The 19,825-nt window shown below is 43.2% G+C and overlaps 1 protein-coding gene and 1 long non-coding RNA gene across 2 annotated transcripts; one reads left to right on the top strand and one right to left on the bottom strand.

Annotated features, from left to right (window-relative positions):
• Nucleotides 1-5,129: 5,129 nt before the first annotated feature.
• FERD3L (Fer3 like bHLH transcription factor) lies at nt 5,130-5,696 on the top strand. Its single transcript, XM_038129284.1, has one exon. It carries the CDS (start codon nt 5,130-5,132, stop codon nt 5,694-5,696), a length of 567 nt encoding a protein of 188 aa, XP_037985212.1.
• Nucleotides 5,697-11,370: 5,674 nt separating this feature from the next.
• Nucleotides 11,371-14,691, bottom strand: LOC119697751. Its single transcript, XR_005255920.1, has 2 exons — nt 14,470-14,691; nt 11,371-11,467 (listed from the first exon to the last, which is right to left on the bottom strand). It is a non-coding gene; the product is annotated as an uncharacterized LOC119697751 (long non-coding RNA).
• Between the last annotated feature and the right edge of the window lie 5,134 nt (nt 14,692-19,825).

The following is a 19,825-nucleotide window of genomic DNA, read 5'->3' as shown; positions in this document are numbered from 1 at the left end:
CACTTTAGTGGCAGAACATACCTAGTTTTATTAGGCTTTGCCCAAAATATTGACTTTTTCCTAATGATTTCCTGTGTCAGGGAATAATGATGTTACTGAATGTCACATTTTTGTCTGAGAGAGCCAACTTGTGAAACCTGATCTTTGTAAGTAGGTGCTTGTATTCAAATTGGAGTCCTGTTAATGGCAGGCATGACAGAGGAATGCATTAATACAGTCAGATGCAAGCAGGATCAGTGCCTGAAATTACTGATAGGATCAGATTGTAAAGCTTCGGCTCTCTGTATTTATTCTGGTTTTTAGAATAAAAGTAGTCCCGCTGCTGGACTAGTAATCTGGACTTCACCTGCTTTGTGAGCAGAGATTTCATACAAATATCATCAGCCAGGAATAAAGTTAATTCTTAAACTGTCTATGCAGGTAAACTATTTAGAAAAAAAAAATTGCAGAGAATTCTTATTCAAACTCAAACTCTGGTCACTCCACCAAATACATCCAGTTGTGTTTGCCTACGTACTCTGGATATACATCTCACTGGATTTCTTTTAGTCTTTAATTCATATATTGCTAATTCTAGACCTAAGGCTCATCCTAGAGACCTGAAGCTGGAATCTCCAAGCTTCTCACAGTCCATAAGAGAGACAGACTTCAAGTGGACCACGATGTTTACTACAAGTGCTCCTATCTCTGCAGGAATCAGAATGTCTCCATGATAACTTGTTGCTTGGATAAAATCCAGCAGTTAGGTAATATGAGCCCATTTCTAGTACCCCTATTATTTTCCTTAACTGATGGAGTTGACCAATTCTTTCCACAAATGAGATCTGGGGAAGTCAGGCTGAGCTAACTTTGTCCTCACCTCCATACACTTCACGTGTCTCTAGTGTACCAAAGGCTTTCCCAGCCGTTTCTGCCAGCAAAGCACTGATTCCTGTGGTCTGTATTAGCTTTGACCTTGACTTCATCAGCCTCCACCTTTCTGGTTTGGTTGTAAGGCACTCAAAAAAGTACTGATCATTAAGTCATTTTATACTTTTTGTTAGGCCTCCCCCAGCTTCACTCAGACATAAAATCTTTGAACATAAACTCTATCACAGTGCAGTGTTCGCTGTCTATTTAATCTCATAATGCATTGGGACATTTGAGGACTCTGTGACTCTTCTAGTGATATCACATTCAATCACATTTGCTATGCTTTCATTTGAATACTATGGCATTCTCCTAGCACCAAAATAACCAGTACTCAACTAGCTTTGTGTAAATATTTCCTTTTTGTATTAATTCATCAGAGGTGACCATAGTGCCTTCCTCTTCACCACTGATTGACCAAGGGTCAAGATGAGATACTGTCCAAACTCTCTCTATGCCCTTGTGAGCTGGCCCCATCTCCACACATATATTCTGCACTGATCCTGTCTGGCCTGTCAGGAATGCAAACTGCGAGTCCAACAGAGCAGCAACTGTCCTGTGTTTTGAGGTAGTAAGGTCCTGATCTATGGACATTACTTTAATTTTAAGTTTAATGAGAGGATCACAGAGCTGCAATGTCAATAATTTGAAAGAGATTGCGTTAGAGTCCCACAGACTCCATCTGCTTCTGTTATTCGCACTAGAGTTTGAAAATGACAGCAACTGTCACACTATTAATGGATCAGTTAAAGAAGAGAAGATTTTTTTCCACTCTACAAGAAAAGTGTAAGCATTTTCTTCAATTGTATATCTAACTTTTTTTGTGGTTTCCAAAGCAGGCAGTACCTTCTTAGGTCCTTGTTTAATGAGTCATATCTGATGGAGAGTACCTACATATTTCTGCATCTCAGGGTCACTGCCGACTTCCAGTGAATTTTCCAGTAAAGTACAGGTCAGTCTTAAAATCTGTAGCATCTCAATCAATAATTCCAAGTTATCAGAGTGGCTGTATTTTCCCGTGTGATACTGTGGACAACGATCACATGAGGTGATAAAAAGGCTGGGCAGAAAAGGATATATATATATATATATATATAGATATATATATATATATATATAGCTTTCTGATAGGGCTAATAGATCAGAAAAGTTGTTGTGGTTTGAGTTTTAAACCCAAACCCTACATGATCATCAAGAATCATTTTATAGATATTTCTGAAGAATAATTTTGGAAATAGCTGCACAGTGGTTTGAAATTGTAGCCATCCATTCTTAGCATTGCTAAGCACCTTGTCAGCAAATTTTTAATTGATAAACAAGAGAAATGAAAATAAGGGAGGGCTGAAGGAAGGTGGGAGTCATAAAGCAAACTACATTCATATTTAAAACAAATCTAGAACACACTTTGGATCACCTAATCTGGTCTGAGACAATTTTGGAGTAACAAAGCAGCCTCTTATGAGAGTTCATTCTGCTTTGTTGACATTCTTGCTTTGTCTAGGCACTGAAAATCTGTGTCCTGCAGCATTGGGTATTCATTATGCACTGCCTCAGCTCCATACTTTCCCTGAAGTGACAAAAATCACCAAATAAAAAAGTGCCATGTATTAGTGGTACCACAGTTCATTGATACAATCTTAAATATTTAATATCAGAGAAAAAACAGTATTTTAGCAAAAAAAAATAAGGAGGAATAGAAAAGAATACAAAGCAGGAAAAAAAAAACAGCTTTACAAGAGGATTCACTTTCTGCTGGGACCTCCCAGTCCTGTCATAGTTCTGTCTTTATTGCTTCCTTTAAGAGGCTTTGATATCTTTATGGCTTATGTTATATTACTTTGTGATGCATTATTAGCTAGAAAAGCTTGTCCCTTTGCGTTCTTGCAATATAAACCTCTTCAGTTCTGGTTGTCTTTGTAGCTTGTGTCCTGCAAAAATCTACCACTAGAGAGGAAAGCAAGAGTTTCTCTCTGAAGATACCTTGGTGAAGGGCAGGTCTGTCCTCTACTAAATGCCAGTTTCCTACAGGACAGTAAATTCATGTGGATTTTGTCATAGAAGTGATAAGTTGATATTATTCCATTATTTTACTTCACTGTCTGAAGTAGTTGTATTTCCATGATAATTTTGAGTTCTGTAGTGACCTGTCTTCCCTGGCATTTGTCCTTAATTTTTACCTCCGTGTCTGTAAATTAAATACATGTCATCCCAACTAAAAGGAGCCGAAATAAGTCATGGTCTTTTGTGGGTCAGTCACAAATATATATCTGATCTTTCTTCCACCCAGTGTTTTTATACAACACTTAACATTTACATCTTTTCAACTTACTTTTGGATGCTCCCCAGGCAACGCTTCTCTCAATAGATGTTTCACAGATCCTCCTTGCCTCATTGCTTCATTCATCAGGTGTTCTATTGCCCCATGTTAGTTACAAATAAGCAAGTCTCTGAGCGGCTCTCTCCTTGCCCGCTAAGAAACCTCTCAGCCCTAGCAGAAATAAAGAATATCCCGCTGTTCTTCGCTGTTTACCGGGCCTTAGGCAGGCTGTCGAAGCAGCCGCGGTGCCGCCTATCACTCGCCGCGCCAGCGGCGGCTGTGGCGGCACCACAGGATGGGAGAGGTTGGCTGTGGGCCCGGAGGAGGGGGTGGTGGCGATGTCCCCCTCCGATACCCGCGGTGCTGCCGCGGCCGCGGGGTCCGGCCGCCCCTCTCCGGAGCTGTCCAGCGTAGCTGAGCTCCCGCGCACCTTCCGCAGCCCGCGCACCCCGCCCGCCCCCGCCGCCGGGGAAGCGGGGACGGCAAGCGACTTTCCCGCTGCGCCTTTCCCAGGAAAGGGGGTGCCTAGTTCGCTGGCTGAGTAGTCAATGACGGCAAATGCCGGTACGCGGCGGGAAATGTTTGCGGTCCTGTAGGCAAACAGGAAGTATTTTCGGGGAGAGGGGTCCTTCGGCCGCCCCCATCCATCCACCTCCTTTGATCTCATCGGTTTTGAAATCCCCTTGGAAATTAGAGACTAATTAGCCTTAAAGCGAGAGTGACAACAATGCATGACAAAGGAGAAGATTAGCTTTTAAGAAGGCAGCTCAGTAGTGATGGGCAGTCACTCCTGAGAGAGCTGTGTGTACAAATCGTGTGCCAAAGAAAATCGATCGGATTCGACCTCAGCGTATCTGACACTGCCAGGGATTGCCAGGGCCGGACTGTTTATTTAGGGAGAGTCTATGGTGCAGGAGGGTGAAGACACAGCCCCTCTTCCAGTCTCCCAAGACAAAAGCAAAACAATCCCCAGCGTCTGTCCTCAAGGAAACCTTGATCAAAGGAAGGTATTCAGCGGTGTCGGGTGTGTGTGTTCGTGCGCATTTCACGGTGTTTTGCAGTACGTATCCAGCGTTATCAGTGCCTGCGCTCAGGTTGATTCCGCTGCGCTCTGCCGGTGACCGGGACGGCTCTGCCAAAGGTGTAACCGCTGCCCGGAGCAGGACCAGCTTATCCTCCTCTCACGGGCAGGAGGAAGGAGTTTCAAAACAAGTGCTATGAGATTGCCTGAACCGAAATGAGATTTACAGAGCAGCCTTTTACTGGAAAGATATTTGAACTCTGATTGAAGGGGATTTAGGGGGAATGAAGAGACGGTTCCAACAGTTACTACTGGGAATGCAATATCGGGTCCCCTACAATGCTTACTTAGGCTAATGGGGGTCCTGTCATTCAGTTCCCACTGCGCTGGGATACAGGGTAAACATTCCCCGGTGACCCTCTGCATGCAGGTCCCCTCTTCAGGACATCATTAAAAGCATACATGCAGTTGCCTGACATCAATGGTCAGGCTGGCTCCCAGGGTTCAGAGATCCCGACAGAAAGCAAGAAAACAAGCCCAGTGGAGACCAGCTCTGCTCCTGAGGGCTTTAAGGAGGCTGAAAATCGTTTGGTTGCGGGTGTGTAAGAAGAGACAAAAGTGCTCAGCAGGTAAGAGCGGAAGGTTTTGCCAAGAAGGAACTGTCCTTGATCGCTGTGACAGGATTGACTCGCTGGGGACTCCTCTCTCGGGAGCATCCACGCGTCCCCGAGGGGATTGCCTGTCTCCTCTCATCAGCATCACGGCAAGAAATTTTACAGCCGCACTTTCTAGTCCTGCTAATCCTGTTATCCGGGGGGTTATAAATATTAACGTCGCTGGGGCTGGGGATGTGGGTCCAAAATAAGCCCTCTCTGAAGTAAGATGTCAACCAGCCTTTTCCCAGCCCACCAGCGCTCGGGGCTGCTGGATGAGCTGCACGGCAGAGCCCCGCAAGTGCCCTGCCCGGAGGGGCTGCTGGGCACCTCGGTGCTGGATTTCGTGGCCGACCTCTCCCTGTGCAACCCTCAGGGAGCTCCCGGGGCTGGGACGGGCCTGGGGCTCTGCGAGATCACCACCGGGCATCCCTTCGGGGACAGAGTCCTGTCGCTTCGAGAAGGGATGGCCCGAGGTTTGCCCCTGGCTGCTTTCGCAAATGGAGATCCCGAAGATGAAGAAGAAGAGGAAGAGGAAAGGATGCGCAGCGCTTCCCTCCTGGACAGACCTAGGAGAAAACGGGTCATCACCTACGCCCAGCGCCAGGCTGCCAACATACGCGAGAGGAAGAGGATGTTCAACCTCAACGAGGCTTTTGATCAGCTCAGGAAGAAGGTGCCCACCTTCGCCTACGAGAAGAGACTCTCTCGGATAGAGACCTTGCGCCTGGCCATAGTGTACATCTCCTTCATGACTGAGCTCCTGGACGGATGCAGCAGACAGGAGGCGAGCTAGGGAGCGCCCGGGCCCGGCGGGATACCCGGCTGGGGCCGGGCATCACCCGGGGCAGCGAGCAGATGGCCTCGGCGCCTCTCTCCTGGGGATATAGATTCGTGGCTCCTGCCTGGGCTTCTCACACCGCAGCCAGGACCGTGTAGGTGTGGGATACAAAACCAGGAGTGTTTGGAGAAGCGTGCACTGAGGTCGGGAAGAGTTGGGGAGAAGATGGATGGAGAGGCTCAGTGTGTTGCAGACTTGTTAATATTTATAGTTTTTGTAAACGGAACGGGGTGGGAGGGGGGAGGGGGATGGAAGTTCGAGGCTCCTTGGTTTGTGTTATGTTGCCTGCTTGCTTTAATATCTTTCCAATTTGTTGCTTTGGAGAAAGACAGGGCCGGGGCAGTGGAGCCCTTCCAACGTGCGGAACGGGTTTCCAGAGGGTTCAGTTCCTGCCCAGCTGCCTGCCAGGGAAATCTCGGCCTGTGCATTTAAACCCAGCGCTTTCTGCCTTTTAAGAAATAAACAACAACTCCCTTTTCTTTGAAATTCAGTCTGCCAAGTCCACGCCGTGTGTCACGGGGCCAGGGAAGGCGAACATCTGGATACAACCGCTTGTTGTCACGATTTTCTTCCCGGGAATGGCTCTGTCCTTGCGTGTGGGCGGCCAGCGCCGTCGCTCGCACCGGGCGGGAGCTGGAGCAGGGGCGTCCGGCCCGGCCCGGCCCGGCCCAGCCCGGCGGGGCGAGGTGCGGCTGTCCGGGACGCTCCGCAGCCTCCCCGGCACCGGCGGGGCCAGCCTGGGAAGCCGTCTGCGCCCTCCTGAGAGAGAAAACTTGTGAGTTTGCGGGCTCTGGTTTTGGGGACGTCAAGCGGAGACGTTTTCTCTCTCACGGCACATTCCCTTACAAACGCACGCACACACACACACATATCACGTTTCATCTTTGCAACGAATAAAAATTATGAAATACATTCTGACTAGCCAGAGGGGGAGGAAAGGGTGAAGCCCGAGTCGGGCATACCCCAGGGCAGGGATAGGGTCCACCCCGGGTATCTAGCGTTACCTACTGATGCAGGCATCTCTGAAAAGGGGCGAGCTGCGGGGAGAGCGGCAGCGGCGGGAGGCGGCCGTGGCTGGGCTGGGAGCGGGGCCCAGGGTCTCCCCTAGAAGCCCCTCCGACCCACCTTGCTGTGATTCTGCCCTCCCTTCCAGCTCCCCTCCCCAGTTCCCTCTGCTGCGGGCACCTTCCTTTGCTGTTGCTGGGAAAGACCTGGATTTCTCTCCGCGTTCTCAGCGACGGGCAGCAGCCAGCTGCTCAGAGCCCGGTCCACTCGCATTAAACTGCCTATTGAGGGCCGTGGTTCTGCGTGGCTTCATAGGACAGCTTTAATCTCGATTACATAAAATTACAGTGATATTAGTAAAATCAAGATTTACCCTGGATTCAGGCTAGTATACCTAGGATCCTATGTCTCATATTTCTTCTCGTGTTTTGTCAGCTCTGTGGTGATTCTTCTTTTTCTCGTTCTGTTCACTTCAATATTATCATTAAACATCTAATATCCTGTATTAATACTCTAATATTCTTTCTCTTTTCACTTGTTTCCCTGGTTTCTTTCTCTGCTTGTTTTTGTTGACCCCTATGACTCCACACATTGCATCTGCTCTCCATTTGTCAAAATGCTTTTTTTTCCAAGAGGCAGTTGGATAGTTAGGGCAGCTGGATCCTTTCTAGGAACTGGGGGGTTTCACCTCCTCAGATGGTTTTGTGTTGTTTTGGGGTTTGTTTTCTTTCTTTCTCTTTTTTTTTTTTTTCTAAAAATAAAACGAAAGAAGGAACTACGTATGAACAATGTTCCAAAATCAACAATAGTTCACATAACCCAATCTCCTTTTAGTTACCATCATCTCAGGCAAAATGGTGAAGACAAATTCTTTAAGGACAATGAAATAGGCAATTTAATATTCACTTCTTACCACCACCATTTCTCTCTGATCTCACACAGTATGATTATATAACTTTTCATAATTTTTCTTGCTCATATCACTGGATAAAATTAGAACTCTATAGCACATAGAGTCTTAAGTTAGGAGATTCATAATGTAAGCATGTCTCTAACAGATAATTCAAAAATTATTGGTTTTCTTTTCTTGGTTTAATAACAAAACACTGGAATTTGTTCAAGATCCAAGTTTGTTTGGTTGTTTGTTTTTTTTTTAATACTTGTGTTAGAGACTAGAGAAAAGCAGTAAGTATATGTTACATTTATTTTTAAATATAAATGAATCTTGCATTATGAATCCTGATTTCTAATGGACCACTGGAAATTTTGCAGCAATACAAACAGTAGTAACGTTCTTATTTGAGACACTGATACTAAAAACATTAGAAATGAAAAATGCAGTTGTGGTATAAGCCAATGAACACAATGTGTAAACAGCACAGAAAAAATACCAAGATGTGTTTTGAGCTGCCCCTGAGCCACTCATTGATTTATACGACCTTAGAACCTGATGAAATGGGCTTTTTTGTTAGTTTGTTTGTTTGTTTCATGATTTTTCAAAACTGATGAAAGCTTACTGAAAAAGCAGTTTAAATGCAATTTTTTCCAAGTAACCAGTGCTGAAACTAAAGCATGTCCTTACACCCATGAAGAGCTTAGTGAAACAGCAAGATGCCATACTGACCCATCCCTCAGCCCCTGTGGAAGTGTCGAAATCCTGGAAGTTTAGTCTGGTAAGAATATAAACCAATTATGGGAACACTGCAGACAAGCTTCTTGCTGGAGTGCAATCCCATCTCGCTGAAATAACAGAACTGTGGGGTCCTTTCTCCCCTACTCCTTGCCTCAGTCCAAGATAGCTGCATTCTAATCTGTGCAGTCAGTACAGTACAACAGCCTGTCAGGCTTGGGAAGACAGTGAAACCCCAACCCAAACAGAGTGCAGAAGTGCTGCTAACTCCAGCAAGGCTTGGATTTCACCCGCTGGAGTGAAGGGCCTTCTTCCCTTTGCTCAGAATCCCTGCTGTCACCAAGGCTGAGCCCAGCTCCTCGGTCTCCCCAAAGCACAGTGCCATTATCACCACATTAAGAACAAAAACTGACAGCGTCAATTACTTCTGGGAAAAGATAATAAGGGGCTTTTTAAAGCCTTAAAGCTGTTTGATCATAGCCCATTTTTAGACCCCGGTCTGAGGCTGGTTTGTTTATGTTCTCTTTGGCCACTGAAGACTGACTTTTGGTAGAAATTCGAGTTCCCTTGAAGCTATCATATTACAATTAGTATTCCGACATGTAAACCAAAAAAATAAGACTAAATGAAATCATATTTGAGAGACATTTCATAGCTTTCGAAGAGAAGTATAAATAATCAAATGATTTTGCAATCTCTAGTTAGATTGATCTTGTTTTACAGCTGCTGAACCTGAAAGGAGGTTTAAGCAAACTAGTGCTGGAAACAGAACAAAATATTATGATAGCACTGCAAACTTTTGAATCCACTCTCTGATCAGCTACTATGGCCCCATGATTGGTGTTTATTATCGCATTTGTCAGCATTTCATTATAAACATTCAAGTGTGGAGGGTTTATAACTCAGCTATAAAAATTCCCTCTAGGATGAAACTTATAAGTGAAGTCTTAGTCCAGCAACACTTTTTTTTTTCTTTTATAAACTTTAAAATAAATTAGTTTTTGAAGTAATGGAGGTACTAAGCAAAAGTAATGGAAAAGTGGCTTTGATTTCCTTTTCAGATTGGTCATTCTACTCAAAAATAATTTCTGTATTACCCTACTGGTCCTTTCAATTAGCTTGGACTTCTGTTTTTTGGTGGATTTTTTTTTTTAATTAAAAATATGTAAAATACTGAAGCTTAAAATGTGACTGTTGTGCAAGCTGAGTCCCCGTTTTCACAGGAATTTGTTCTTTTACTAGGCTTGACTGCTACTAATCTACAACAATGGCAGCCAAGCTTTACCTAGAAATACAAGAAAATTGTTACAAGGACTAATAGGTGTGCTGGTTATGTTCTTTTTGTAATACAGTAAATCGGGGCTTTTTCTAAAAACTTGCTTAATAGACTCAGTTCAGATTATTTGCTCTTCAACTCTGCTCCAAAAAATGCTTGTTTCAGATAGTGAGATGAGCACTTGTCACTGCAATATAGCCAAAATAAAAGAATTGACAGAATAAAAATATTCGATTGCAATTGCCTAGAATTTTAGCTTTTCAAGAAGTGTAGCTCAGAAATTATTTTGTAAATTGTGTTTTGTCCAAATTTTGCTTTTCCCCTTATCTGTACTCATTTCAGTGATTACCTTTTGTCTGGCTGGCACTGAAGTTTAAGCCTTTGAATTATTCGCAGCTACTACTCACTCTGCTGATCACCAGCTACACTCCCTTTCAGTGGTCCTCACACACCTGAAATTCCTGTTTCTTCAAAGAAGTCAAAATAGGGGAGTAATTCTGTCACCTTTACTTTTGCAGTACAGTTTTCCACATTAATATATACTTACAAGGACTGCAACATATTCAAATTGTTGTGTGCATTATATTATCTCAGTGTGGCTTTTGCTGCTCTCAAAGGCTTCAGTGTCACACTGGTGACACAGACCATGTCCTCCCATGCTGAGGGGTTCTGAATTGTTCCCACACAAAGGTGTTGCACTGCAACAGGACAGGGATCACTATTGTCACACATGACTTTATTTCAAACAAATAATCAGGCACACTGAGATTCTAGGCCTGCTCATGTTTTTGTCATACCTCTGCCATAATTTCAAAAAGAGAGATAAAGAGTATCCTGTTGGTTTAATTGCCTCTCCTTAGCTCTGAAAGCAGAAGGAAGATAATAATTGTACCTATGACTTCCAGTTCCATCTTCTCTTGCTCCAAGCCTTACAGGGGATCAAGGAAAAGTAATACATTTTATGATTTTTCTACACAGCAAAGAGGAAATCTGCGAATGGAAAGTCTTCAACATAAACACACGCACTGAGAGAAGTTGATTCAGATGTTGATATTTCTTTTTATTTCTAGCATTGTTTATTTACTATGCAGTCCTTAAACTAGTTAATGATTCCAACTTTTGAAACTTACAGCTATCAGAGGGAAGAGTGGTATGTATAGAGCTAGGGATACAGGAAAAAATATACCACAGCAACCACTATTACTGCTTGAACTTTTCAGGTTGATGTGGGATAGACGTCTCTGATCTCACTAAAAGATAGTTTAGAAAATACTTTCAAAGCAACCAATGATTTAGGAATTTTCATTATTTTGTGTTGCCAAGATAAGGTATCACATAAAGATCCTGATGTCTCTGCTGAAACAAAAATTGTGACCTGAAGCCATAGCCAATATTTTGGTGTTTGATGGTGAAATGGAGGCATGCAGCTCCACCAGTCCTTTTCAGCTGTGAGTAGTGATTACAGTGAAATTATTGTTCATATCCAGTGTTGCTGGGAAACTATGTTACACTTTACAGTGCCCTGGGTTTGCTACTCAAGCTCTCAGGGGCTCAGCAGGGCTGCTTCCATGTGGAAATGTGTGTAAAGAAGGCACTGGGCCTTGTTCCCAGAGCCCTGCAGTGGGAAGGGGCCAAGTCATCCATCCTGGATGCAGCCACAGTCAGGCTCTTGTACTGCCCAAGTTATATCCTTTGAAGGCCTTTTCAATAAATACCTACTTTATTCCTTTAACATTTTCAGGCCTCTGTTCTAGGTAGCCTCTCAAGGCATCACTCTTCCAAGGAGTGGTTTCTGGGTAAAGCGCCATCTGCACTCTAAAAAATATACCAAGAGACTATAAATATGAAGAAAAGTTTCATTAAACAGAAACTTTTGCAATGCACAAAGCATTGGCACCCTGCTCCAACCCGAGACCTGGTAGCTCTTTGAATTTTCTTTTTAACCCTCTGCTGCTCTGCTCCCCTCCCTCCTGGCAAACAGAAGGCCCTTATACTACAAAGAATGTCTCCTTTAGAGCACATTTATTTGGGAAAAGAATGTAAAACCTGATAGAGCTAGATCCAGCCACAGCTCAGCAGATTTGATGTTGCAAGTGTGCTATATTTTCTATTAAAGCTGGCGCCAGCGATCAATTTCCGCCATTCAGTCCACTCGTGTGGTTGTATATTTTCTTAATGAGGATCTGAAATCAGCCTCTTTCACTCAACTGAAAGTCTGCCAGAATTATGCCATCTTTCCAAATGCAGAGATCATATGATCCATCTGTTGTCTGCAGCCATGCAGGGGAAACATTTTCCAAAGAGAAATGTGGGTTGGTCCCAAAAGTATGTAATTATCCAAATGCTGAAGTGTTTCAGATGTTTCAAGGTGCTCTTGGGCCTGGTCTTGGGCATTGAAGCTCCTATGAAGTCTTTGAGAATAATGTACATAACTTAGTCATTGAGTTGCCAGGAAATTTTTGGAGTACAGGCATAATTTCTAAATTATTTTTAAATAACTTTGAGCTGAATCAGACATTCAGGCCTTGGCAACATCATCTGGGGACATTTGTGAGTACTTGCAATCACTTTTTTGTTGTTAATATTATCATATATGATACCAAGTATAAAGAGCATTAAGTGAATATGTAGAAAAATGTTTTAATCTATTTTTATAGTTATTTCATTGTATGCTAGAATACTGCAGTAACTCTGCAACATCATCGACTCTCATAACTCTGCAAACTACCAGATGCAAAAGAAGTTGTGGGATGATGAATAATAGTAATGGAGGGGAAAAAAAGGAAAATATGATTGAGAGGCTGTAAAATGAAGGGCTATCTCAGATCTTTCTCTACCTTACATGAAGGCGTGTGGAATTCATTTCATATTACATCTGACTCCATTTAAATTTTCTTTGCAGATATCTTGAATGTTGCCAAATATGATTAAACTGACAGTTTAGGCCCTCATCAGGTGCCACCTCCTTGACATACAGACCCCAAATTTTAATCATGAGCAAATGGAACTTTCTCTGAAGTACTGATAACAGTGCTCAAACTACTAAACCAATCCTTGGTAAGATAGACTTTAAGTCCCATAGATGCAAACACCTTCACCAGCCCCAAGGTGTTAAATTTGGAAACATCCACCTATTCATTGCTTTATTCTGTCATCTGTACTTGGGTTGACAACAGCATAAGTCAGTTCTCACTGTTGTATGTTTCAGACATTCAGGAAAAAAATTATTTCAGTATCCCCTCTCACATCACAACTGCCATACCTATGGACTGAGCCCCATTATGCTGAGGAAGTTCTATGATGTTAACAGCATGGGGCTTGCCCTTGGAGAGAAATAAGTTCTACCAAAGCTATAGAGAGAACACACAACATTCGTCATGTTTTAAAAATATAAATGTGCAGGCATATCTCCTGAAATATATAAACTGATCCAAACCCAGAAAACCCCAAACAAACAACCCAAAACTAAACCAGATAAATTTCTCATCTTGTTTTTGAGAGTCATAGAAACATGAATCTTTAGTGTACCATTGACCAAATTATTTGAAGGATTCAATGCATGAGCCAAATATTTGACTGGAGAGCATTTTGGTGTATAAGACCGGTGTTTTTTGCCTTCAAGCTGGAAAGACATGATCGATACCTGAGAAGGACACTGCACAGGGAAAGTTCTAATGACATTCGCTTCAATCCTGCTTCATTTTATAGAACACAGTTCTTCTGAAGCTATGGGTCATTGGAAATATTTATTGTGAGGGTTTCTGAATCACTTCCATAAACACCAAATATAACCCCAAAGATGCAGTGTGACCTCAGAGATGAAAAGAGAAGATTTTATGCACAAGGTATTTTCTCTTGCTGAAAACATCTGGAGACACGTTTTCAAATGACAGAAAGTCCACACAGAGGTTGGTAATGATCACTTTGCCATAGTATGGTGGAAATGCAGGTGGCACCATGGAGGTTTCTTATTGAAAACCTAGGGAAAACACAAACCTATATTTGCTGTGGTTTCTTTCCACTCCATGCATAATGCTACTACTGGCTCCACGGTGTTGCTCTCTGGCATCTGTTTTGCAAATGAGGTGGTGCTTATCTGCATCATTTGTGGTGCCACAGCTGTTACTGGAGAGCTGCTAATCCATTCCCTCCAACTTTGATGCCCTTACAGTAACACCTATTCCAGCATGGATTTCACACGCCATTTTCAAATGCTCTTGAGCAAAGTTTAATGGCAACTTTTTGTCATATAATATTTTGCTAACTTCTATGACTTAAGGAGCAGCAGAAATCCTTTTTTCCTCAATGAACAGTTTGGGAGGGATATGGGCAAAGAAATACAATGCCTTCCATTCCCATAACCACAAGGAATGAAAAAGCATCTTCTACCTCTTTATAGCAGTGTAACTTGTTTCTGATACACATTTGATCCGTGGGAATTTGAAGAGCTGTTTCTCACAGCAATAGCTGAGTGACTGTATTGCCTTTTTTCCTCCTGTCTACATGCCTTTGGGTTGGCCCTTTACCCTTAATGTGAGCAATTATGAAGTGCTTCCTCTCGTACATCTGATTTAGCTTTAAAAACTTAATTTCCCAACAGTGCATCTAATCTTTAAAGATGGTTATTTTTCTTCTTTTTTGGATGAAATTTTCTACGCACAGTGAATTCTGTGAGGAAATGGTAGGACTTAGACAGTTAACCTGCCAGCTACACTAACAAATCAGATAGTTTGACATCTAGACCAGACTATTAGTTCCTGCAATGAACTGACAACATGAAACCACAGATAGAAGGATTTGGTGTTGCAAAATTTTACCTGCCAAATTGGAGGCTATGTTGTCCTCTCAGAAGAAACAGCCCATTCTGGGATGCATCCTCAAGAAGGAGAATGTGACAGCTGTTTCGCTTTTTGCAGCAACATGACACAGTGTTATAGGAAAGAAAATACAGAGAGTTATCTTAGTTGATTGAAATGAAGCCAAATGACAGTGTGCCATACCACAGCCACTCAATTACATACGTTGAATGTAGATAAAGTTGTAGTTACCCATAATGGACTTTGTCCAAAAGACAACATCATGAATCTTTCCAAGACACTAAAGGATTTTCATTGACCAAAACTTTAACATGTTGGCAGATAACTGCTAGGTTGAAGGCCATTTGGGGATAAAAAAATAGATCATAAATGTCACTGTAGATAGCATATGGCTGTAAGCCACTGAAATGTAATTGATCAAACTTCTATCTGTTTGGAAGGAATGATGAACATTCTACTGTCAAATAACCCAGATTCAGCAAAAATTCCTGCAGACATATGTCATTCCAATTACTCAAGTCTCTGATACAGCGATTACAAGCAAGCAATGCAGTAAGCTCTGTGAGGCGGTAGCTTGTTTTAGTACTGGTTTCTTTTTTTATTAAAATGGATGCCCTAAACACTATGCATTCTTGTAGAGAAAAGGATTACCAAGTGAACAATAAAGTTCACTGAATTAAAGCCCTTGTTATAGTCCACTGAACATCCTCTACCTTCAAGTTAATTTCAGCATCTGCTGTTGCCAAGAGCTGCATTAGTCCTTTTGCAAAGTGTGAAAAACAAAGCCTAACATTAGATCAGACATTAGAAAATATTGAGTTGCTCAAATATGAAGTGAGATGAAAACCTGAACATATTTTAGAGTCAGAAGAGTATTTTGGAATTAGGTCTCTGCTCTGACTTTAAAAATCTGGGCCATAACTTACTGCTTAGGGTCCAGTCCATACATGCCCTACAGAGCTCAAAGCATCCTTGCACTTACTAGATCAGCAACAACATTTCTACTATGCAGAAAAATGTGGATGTTTTGAAGACTTAAAATTAATTGCAACCTTATTGAATAGGATTATTGTTTTAATAATGAAAAATTCCACAAGTTCAGATAAATATTAGAGAACAATAACTGATGCTTTACTCCAAAGGCAGCCTTTCTTACATATCTCTTATTCTCTTAGGCTGGACCTATTATAGTTTTTATTTTATTTAAAGTTTAATTGACCCTTTTTAAGACTTGATCCAAAGGCCACTGAAACAGTCTCCTTGACATCAAAGGATTTTGGACCGAGTCCTTAATGAATGTAAGCACAAATGTTCTAAAAGGAGAAACAAATATTTCTCTGCTTCTGACATGAACTATTTTTAGTGCTGCAAGGTCAGATAGTAGATTTTGGCATGAGAATGTTTGATATAGACACTTTTCAAGGCAGAAGCAGTACCGTATTTTGCATAAATACAAATGCAGATGTTTGTTTGGAGGTCAGAGTTCATAAATAGTCAAGTATGTACACAGATACATGAACAGTGAATGTGTTCTAATTTACTTTAACATATCAATAAACTACTACCTCTCTGGGAAATTTCCTTTGGAATATGGTAACTGAGATTTGTGCTCTAGATCAGCTTCATTGTTGACCAACTATATGATCTTTGGTCAGAAAATAAAGCCAGGATGTGGACCAATGGACAGATCAGTTCTTTGTGAGCAAGGTAACCTAATCATCATCCTATATTCTGCAGGAAGGAAAATGAGATTGAGGCCGTAAAATGAGGAGTAATGATGGACAGCAGGTCTTTGGGCATCATAGCGGATAGCCCATAGCTCAAAACAATTATAATCTCCCCACATAGAAAGGAATATGTAAACTTTGATGCATGCTCATTGCCTTTTCTGAAAGGAAATACAACCTGGCTGAGATAGAAATAAACCCCTGCTCCCTCAAAAATTTTCTATCTCTAAGTAAGTGTCCTTGGAAGTAAGGTAATTGTGGTAAGAGTGAGATGGGTATTCATTTCTGTGAATCTTTCCCCTCCAGGCTCACCTCCTCTGCATGGCTACATTCAGCCTGTGTGGTCTGTGGCCTGGAGGAAAAGATGGATGGGTTCCAGTTTGGGGACCTGGCATTCAATCAGCCTGCCAATGAAAGAAACCCCATTTCCTTTGCCCAGGAAGTCATATGTGTATGTTGGGATGACCTTCCATGTTCTTTGCCTCACACCAGAATTTGCTGCCCGCTTCAGATAAAAAAACAGCCTATTATCCTGTCTACTGAACTTCTATGTTCATTTATGAGTTATGGTTACTTCTCACATTACCTCTGTATCATTTTCATCTGTAAGATTCCAAGCACACCTGAAATCCTAAAGGAGACCACATACAGTAGGGAGCCCAGGGTGGGGATTTTTCCCAGGGTTGCAGACATGTCTAACAGTGTGAAAGCCCACTTCTATGCTGAAATTCTGGTTCTATGGCTCTGATTCTATTTGCTTGAGCTGTGCGGTATTTGAGTCCACCTGTAAGAAAAAGGCTCTATGGAATGCTTTATCTGATGCTGAAGGTGCATTCTCCCCCACCTTGGAAGAAAAAAACAGAATTTGTGGCTAAAAGGGCCTGAAGTTTAATGGAGTTTCCTTGGGCCAAGTGTACTGAGAGATTGAATATATAGATTTGAGTAATGTGTGGGAGCAGGAAGAATACAAAAAAAAAATCTATTTATATAGTTTAGGAAAAATTGAAGAGATGGAAAAGAAAAAAATCAAAGGAGCTGAAATGGCCAATAAGCTCCATTATTAATAAAAATAACCATTATCCCCTGGAGTGTAGATAAGATTGTTTGACTAAGTGGTCTTTTCAGATTTAGATGTGAAACTGCATAAACAAGACCCAGAGCTATAATTAGGGGCAGAACTCCACCGCAGCATTAGGTATTTTGATCTCTTGTGATGGAAAGGACTAGTCTTGCATAGGATACATGAGAGGATACCACTCAGGCTTACACGGAGGTACTTAGGATCTGCTTAAACAGCCCCATCCACGGCCACGAATTATTTCTGGATCTGAATAAAACATTTTATATAAAAACATGTGTTGAAAATAATCTGAGAACTTAATTTATTGGGAGACCTGTGTCCTATATGGGCTTTCTCTTTTGCCAATAGCATATAGGTATTTCCCGGTCTTGCACGGAGTCGAGAGATGGAGCAGAGGATGGATGCAGGAGATGCCGAAGGCCGGTGCGCGGGGGGCGCAGCGCTCCCTGCCGCCGGCCCGGAGGCAGGAAGGATGGGCTACACTGGGAACACTGGCAACACCGCTGTCACATCCTTTCGTGGCAGCAAGCTGCTAGGACTTTTACATGAACGGCCACACAACAACGACCTTAAAAATTAAATAAAAATAATCGTAGCGATTTTGACAATGAAACTGACTCGTTAGTGGAACTCCGCGTTATTCATCTGTTTTCCAGAGCTTCCGAACGAAGCGAGTGTCAAAGGGCTGGCAGCTGGAAGCCCACCCGTGGGAAGTGTCCGTCTGTCCGCGGGGGATCCGTGGGCCGGATCTCTCCCCAGGACGCAGCACGGCCGCGCCCGGGTGGGGCCACCTCAGCGAGAACAAACACTCGGGGCTCGCCGAGCGAACAGAGCCGGGAGCGGGCGGGCGGCGCCTCCCGGCCCCGAAACTCGTGCGACCCAGCCTGACGGGGCTCCGGTCAAGGCGGGGCAGCGGCTCAGCCGGAGCCGCAGCGGGGCCGGCGGGGAATCGTGCCCTCCGGTGGCCGCCGGCCGCACAGCCCGGCCCGGCCCGGCCGAGCCGAGCCGAGCCGCGCCCACCCACGCCGGGCCCGGGTAGGGAGGACGAATGACGCGAGATGCTGGTCGGCTTTTCCTTGGTTGTATGAGCTGCCGTGGTGATAGGAAGGAAAAAAAGAGGTGAAATAAGATGAGAAACGGGTCCTGCGCTCATACCTTTTTTATCTGAATTCTGCCTGTTTGCCATTGCTGAGCAGAAATTTGTACCAGGGCACAGTGAGAGCTGTCAGCCTGTTTCCTGGTGTGCTTTCTACATCGAGCAAATTGCAGCATAAACACCAGTGGGCAAAGTTGCTAGGTGCTGTCTCGTCCCTTTTGATAGGGTATGGTCCTGACCAGGCTTTCACCTAGAATCCATAGGAATTAAAATACTGGCCACAGAAACTAGTAGGGAAACTTTGGTTGATTTCAGTGGCCTTTGCAACATAAAGATAAAACCTCCAGAAAACATCCGATTGAAGGCTTCGGCATCAAAAACATGCAGGCAGGCTGTCTCTAGGCATGCATGGATGTAAGACATTGCTCAATATTCCAAGGAATCAGCAGCAGTGAGAGTTTTACCACAGTAAACAGACTTTGTGACCTAAATTACATGTGTATGTGCTTGCTGTATGGGGAACACAGAACAGCCTTATTGCAATCCAGCTGTAATTTGTGTGTATGCACAATCTGTTTAACACATTGATGAGGGGCAACATTGTAGCTGCAACCACCAGATCTTGAGCACATTCGTCCTTAAACTTCTGCACTGATTTATAAATGGGCAGGCAAAATTGGTCCTTTCATTCATTCATTCTTAGAAAACAAGAAACAAATCAACCTTTTGACCTACACCCCTCAAAAGCTGTGATGTATATTTCTGCCTGGCTAAGGCAGATACTGCTTGTCCCATGCTTCGAGTATCTCAACAATTAATGGGTGCCTACAGAAGGGCTGGCATCAAGGTGGGGCCATCCTTTACAGCTATTGCCCTGTGATCAACCATGACTACAGTGACCATCAAAGACCAGCTTACTCCTCATTTCTTCCTACCAGGAGTTTGTCATTTATTTAGCTCTGCGTTCACAGCCGTACCTGTAGTCTAGATGGCTGCTTTTCCAGTGTTGTAGCTTTCTGCAGAGGCGATAAAATGCTGGAGAGCTCTGGGTCCTTCCAGTGTTCCATGTAAGAGCTCATCCCACAACACATATTTTCCTGAGCTGAGGCCCAGGGAAGCTTGCAGGAATGGGCCTGGAAGTATCTCTAGAAAGGCCCAGGATCTGTTTGCAGTTTTGCTTGCTACCACCAAAGAGTGAAACAGAGTTGAAATTCTGCCCAAGGAGCCAGGAGAGTTCTTACCTAAGCCATGCCCATGCATGGAGAAAAACAGGACATGGCATCCTTTATCCCACGCTCTAAAGTGGTGTGCAGAACTACCTTAGTGGCTTAGTGGAGGTTTAAAACAAATGGTTTAACACTGCATAACTAAAATACAATTTTTATTTTATTGTGAAATGCAAAGGCTCCACCTCAATCCCCATCAGAATTGCAGATTTCAAAATAAACCAGA

The sequence above is a fragment of the Motacilla alba genome, chromosome 2 (assembly GCF_015832195.1).
Source record: "Motacilla alba alba isolate MOTALB_02 chromosome 2, Motacilla_alba_V1.0_pri, whole genome shotgun sequence".
Taxonomy (NCBI): domain Eukaryota; kingdom Metazoa; phylum Chordata; class Aves; order Passeriformes; family Motacillidae; genus Motacilla; species Motacilla alba.
The sequence above is the reverse complement of the archived record's forward strand: the minus strand, read 5'-3'. Positions and strand labels throughout refer to the sequence as shown.

Coding starts and splice junctions, on each gene's coding strand:
- FERD3L (XM_038129284.1), top strand. CDS start 5,130: ATGTCAACCAGCCTTTTCCCAGCCCACCAGCGCTCGGGGCTGCTGGAT.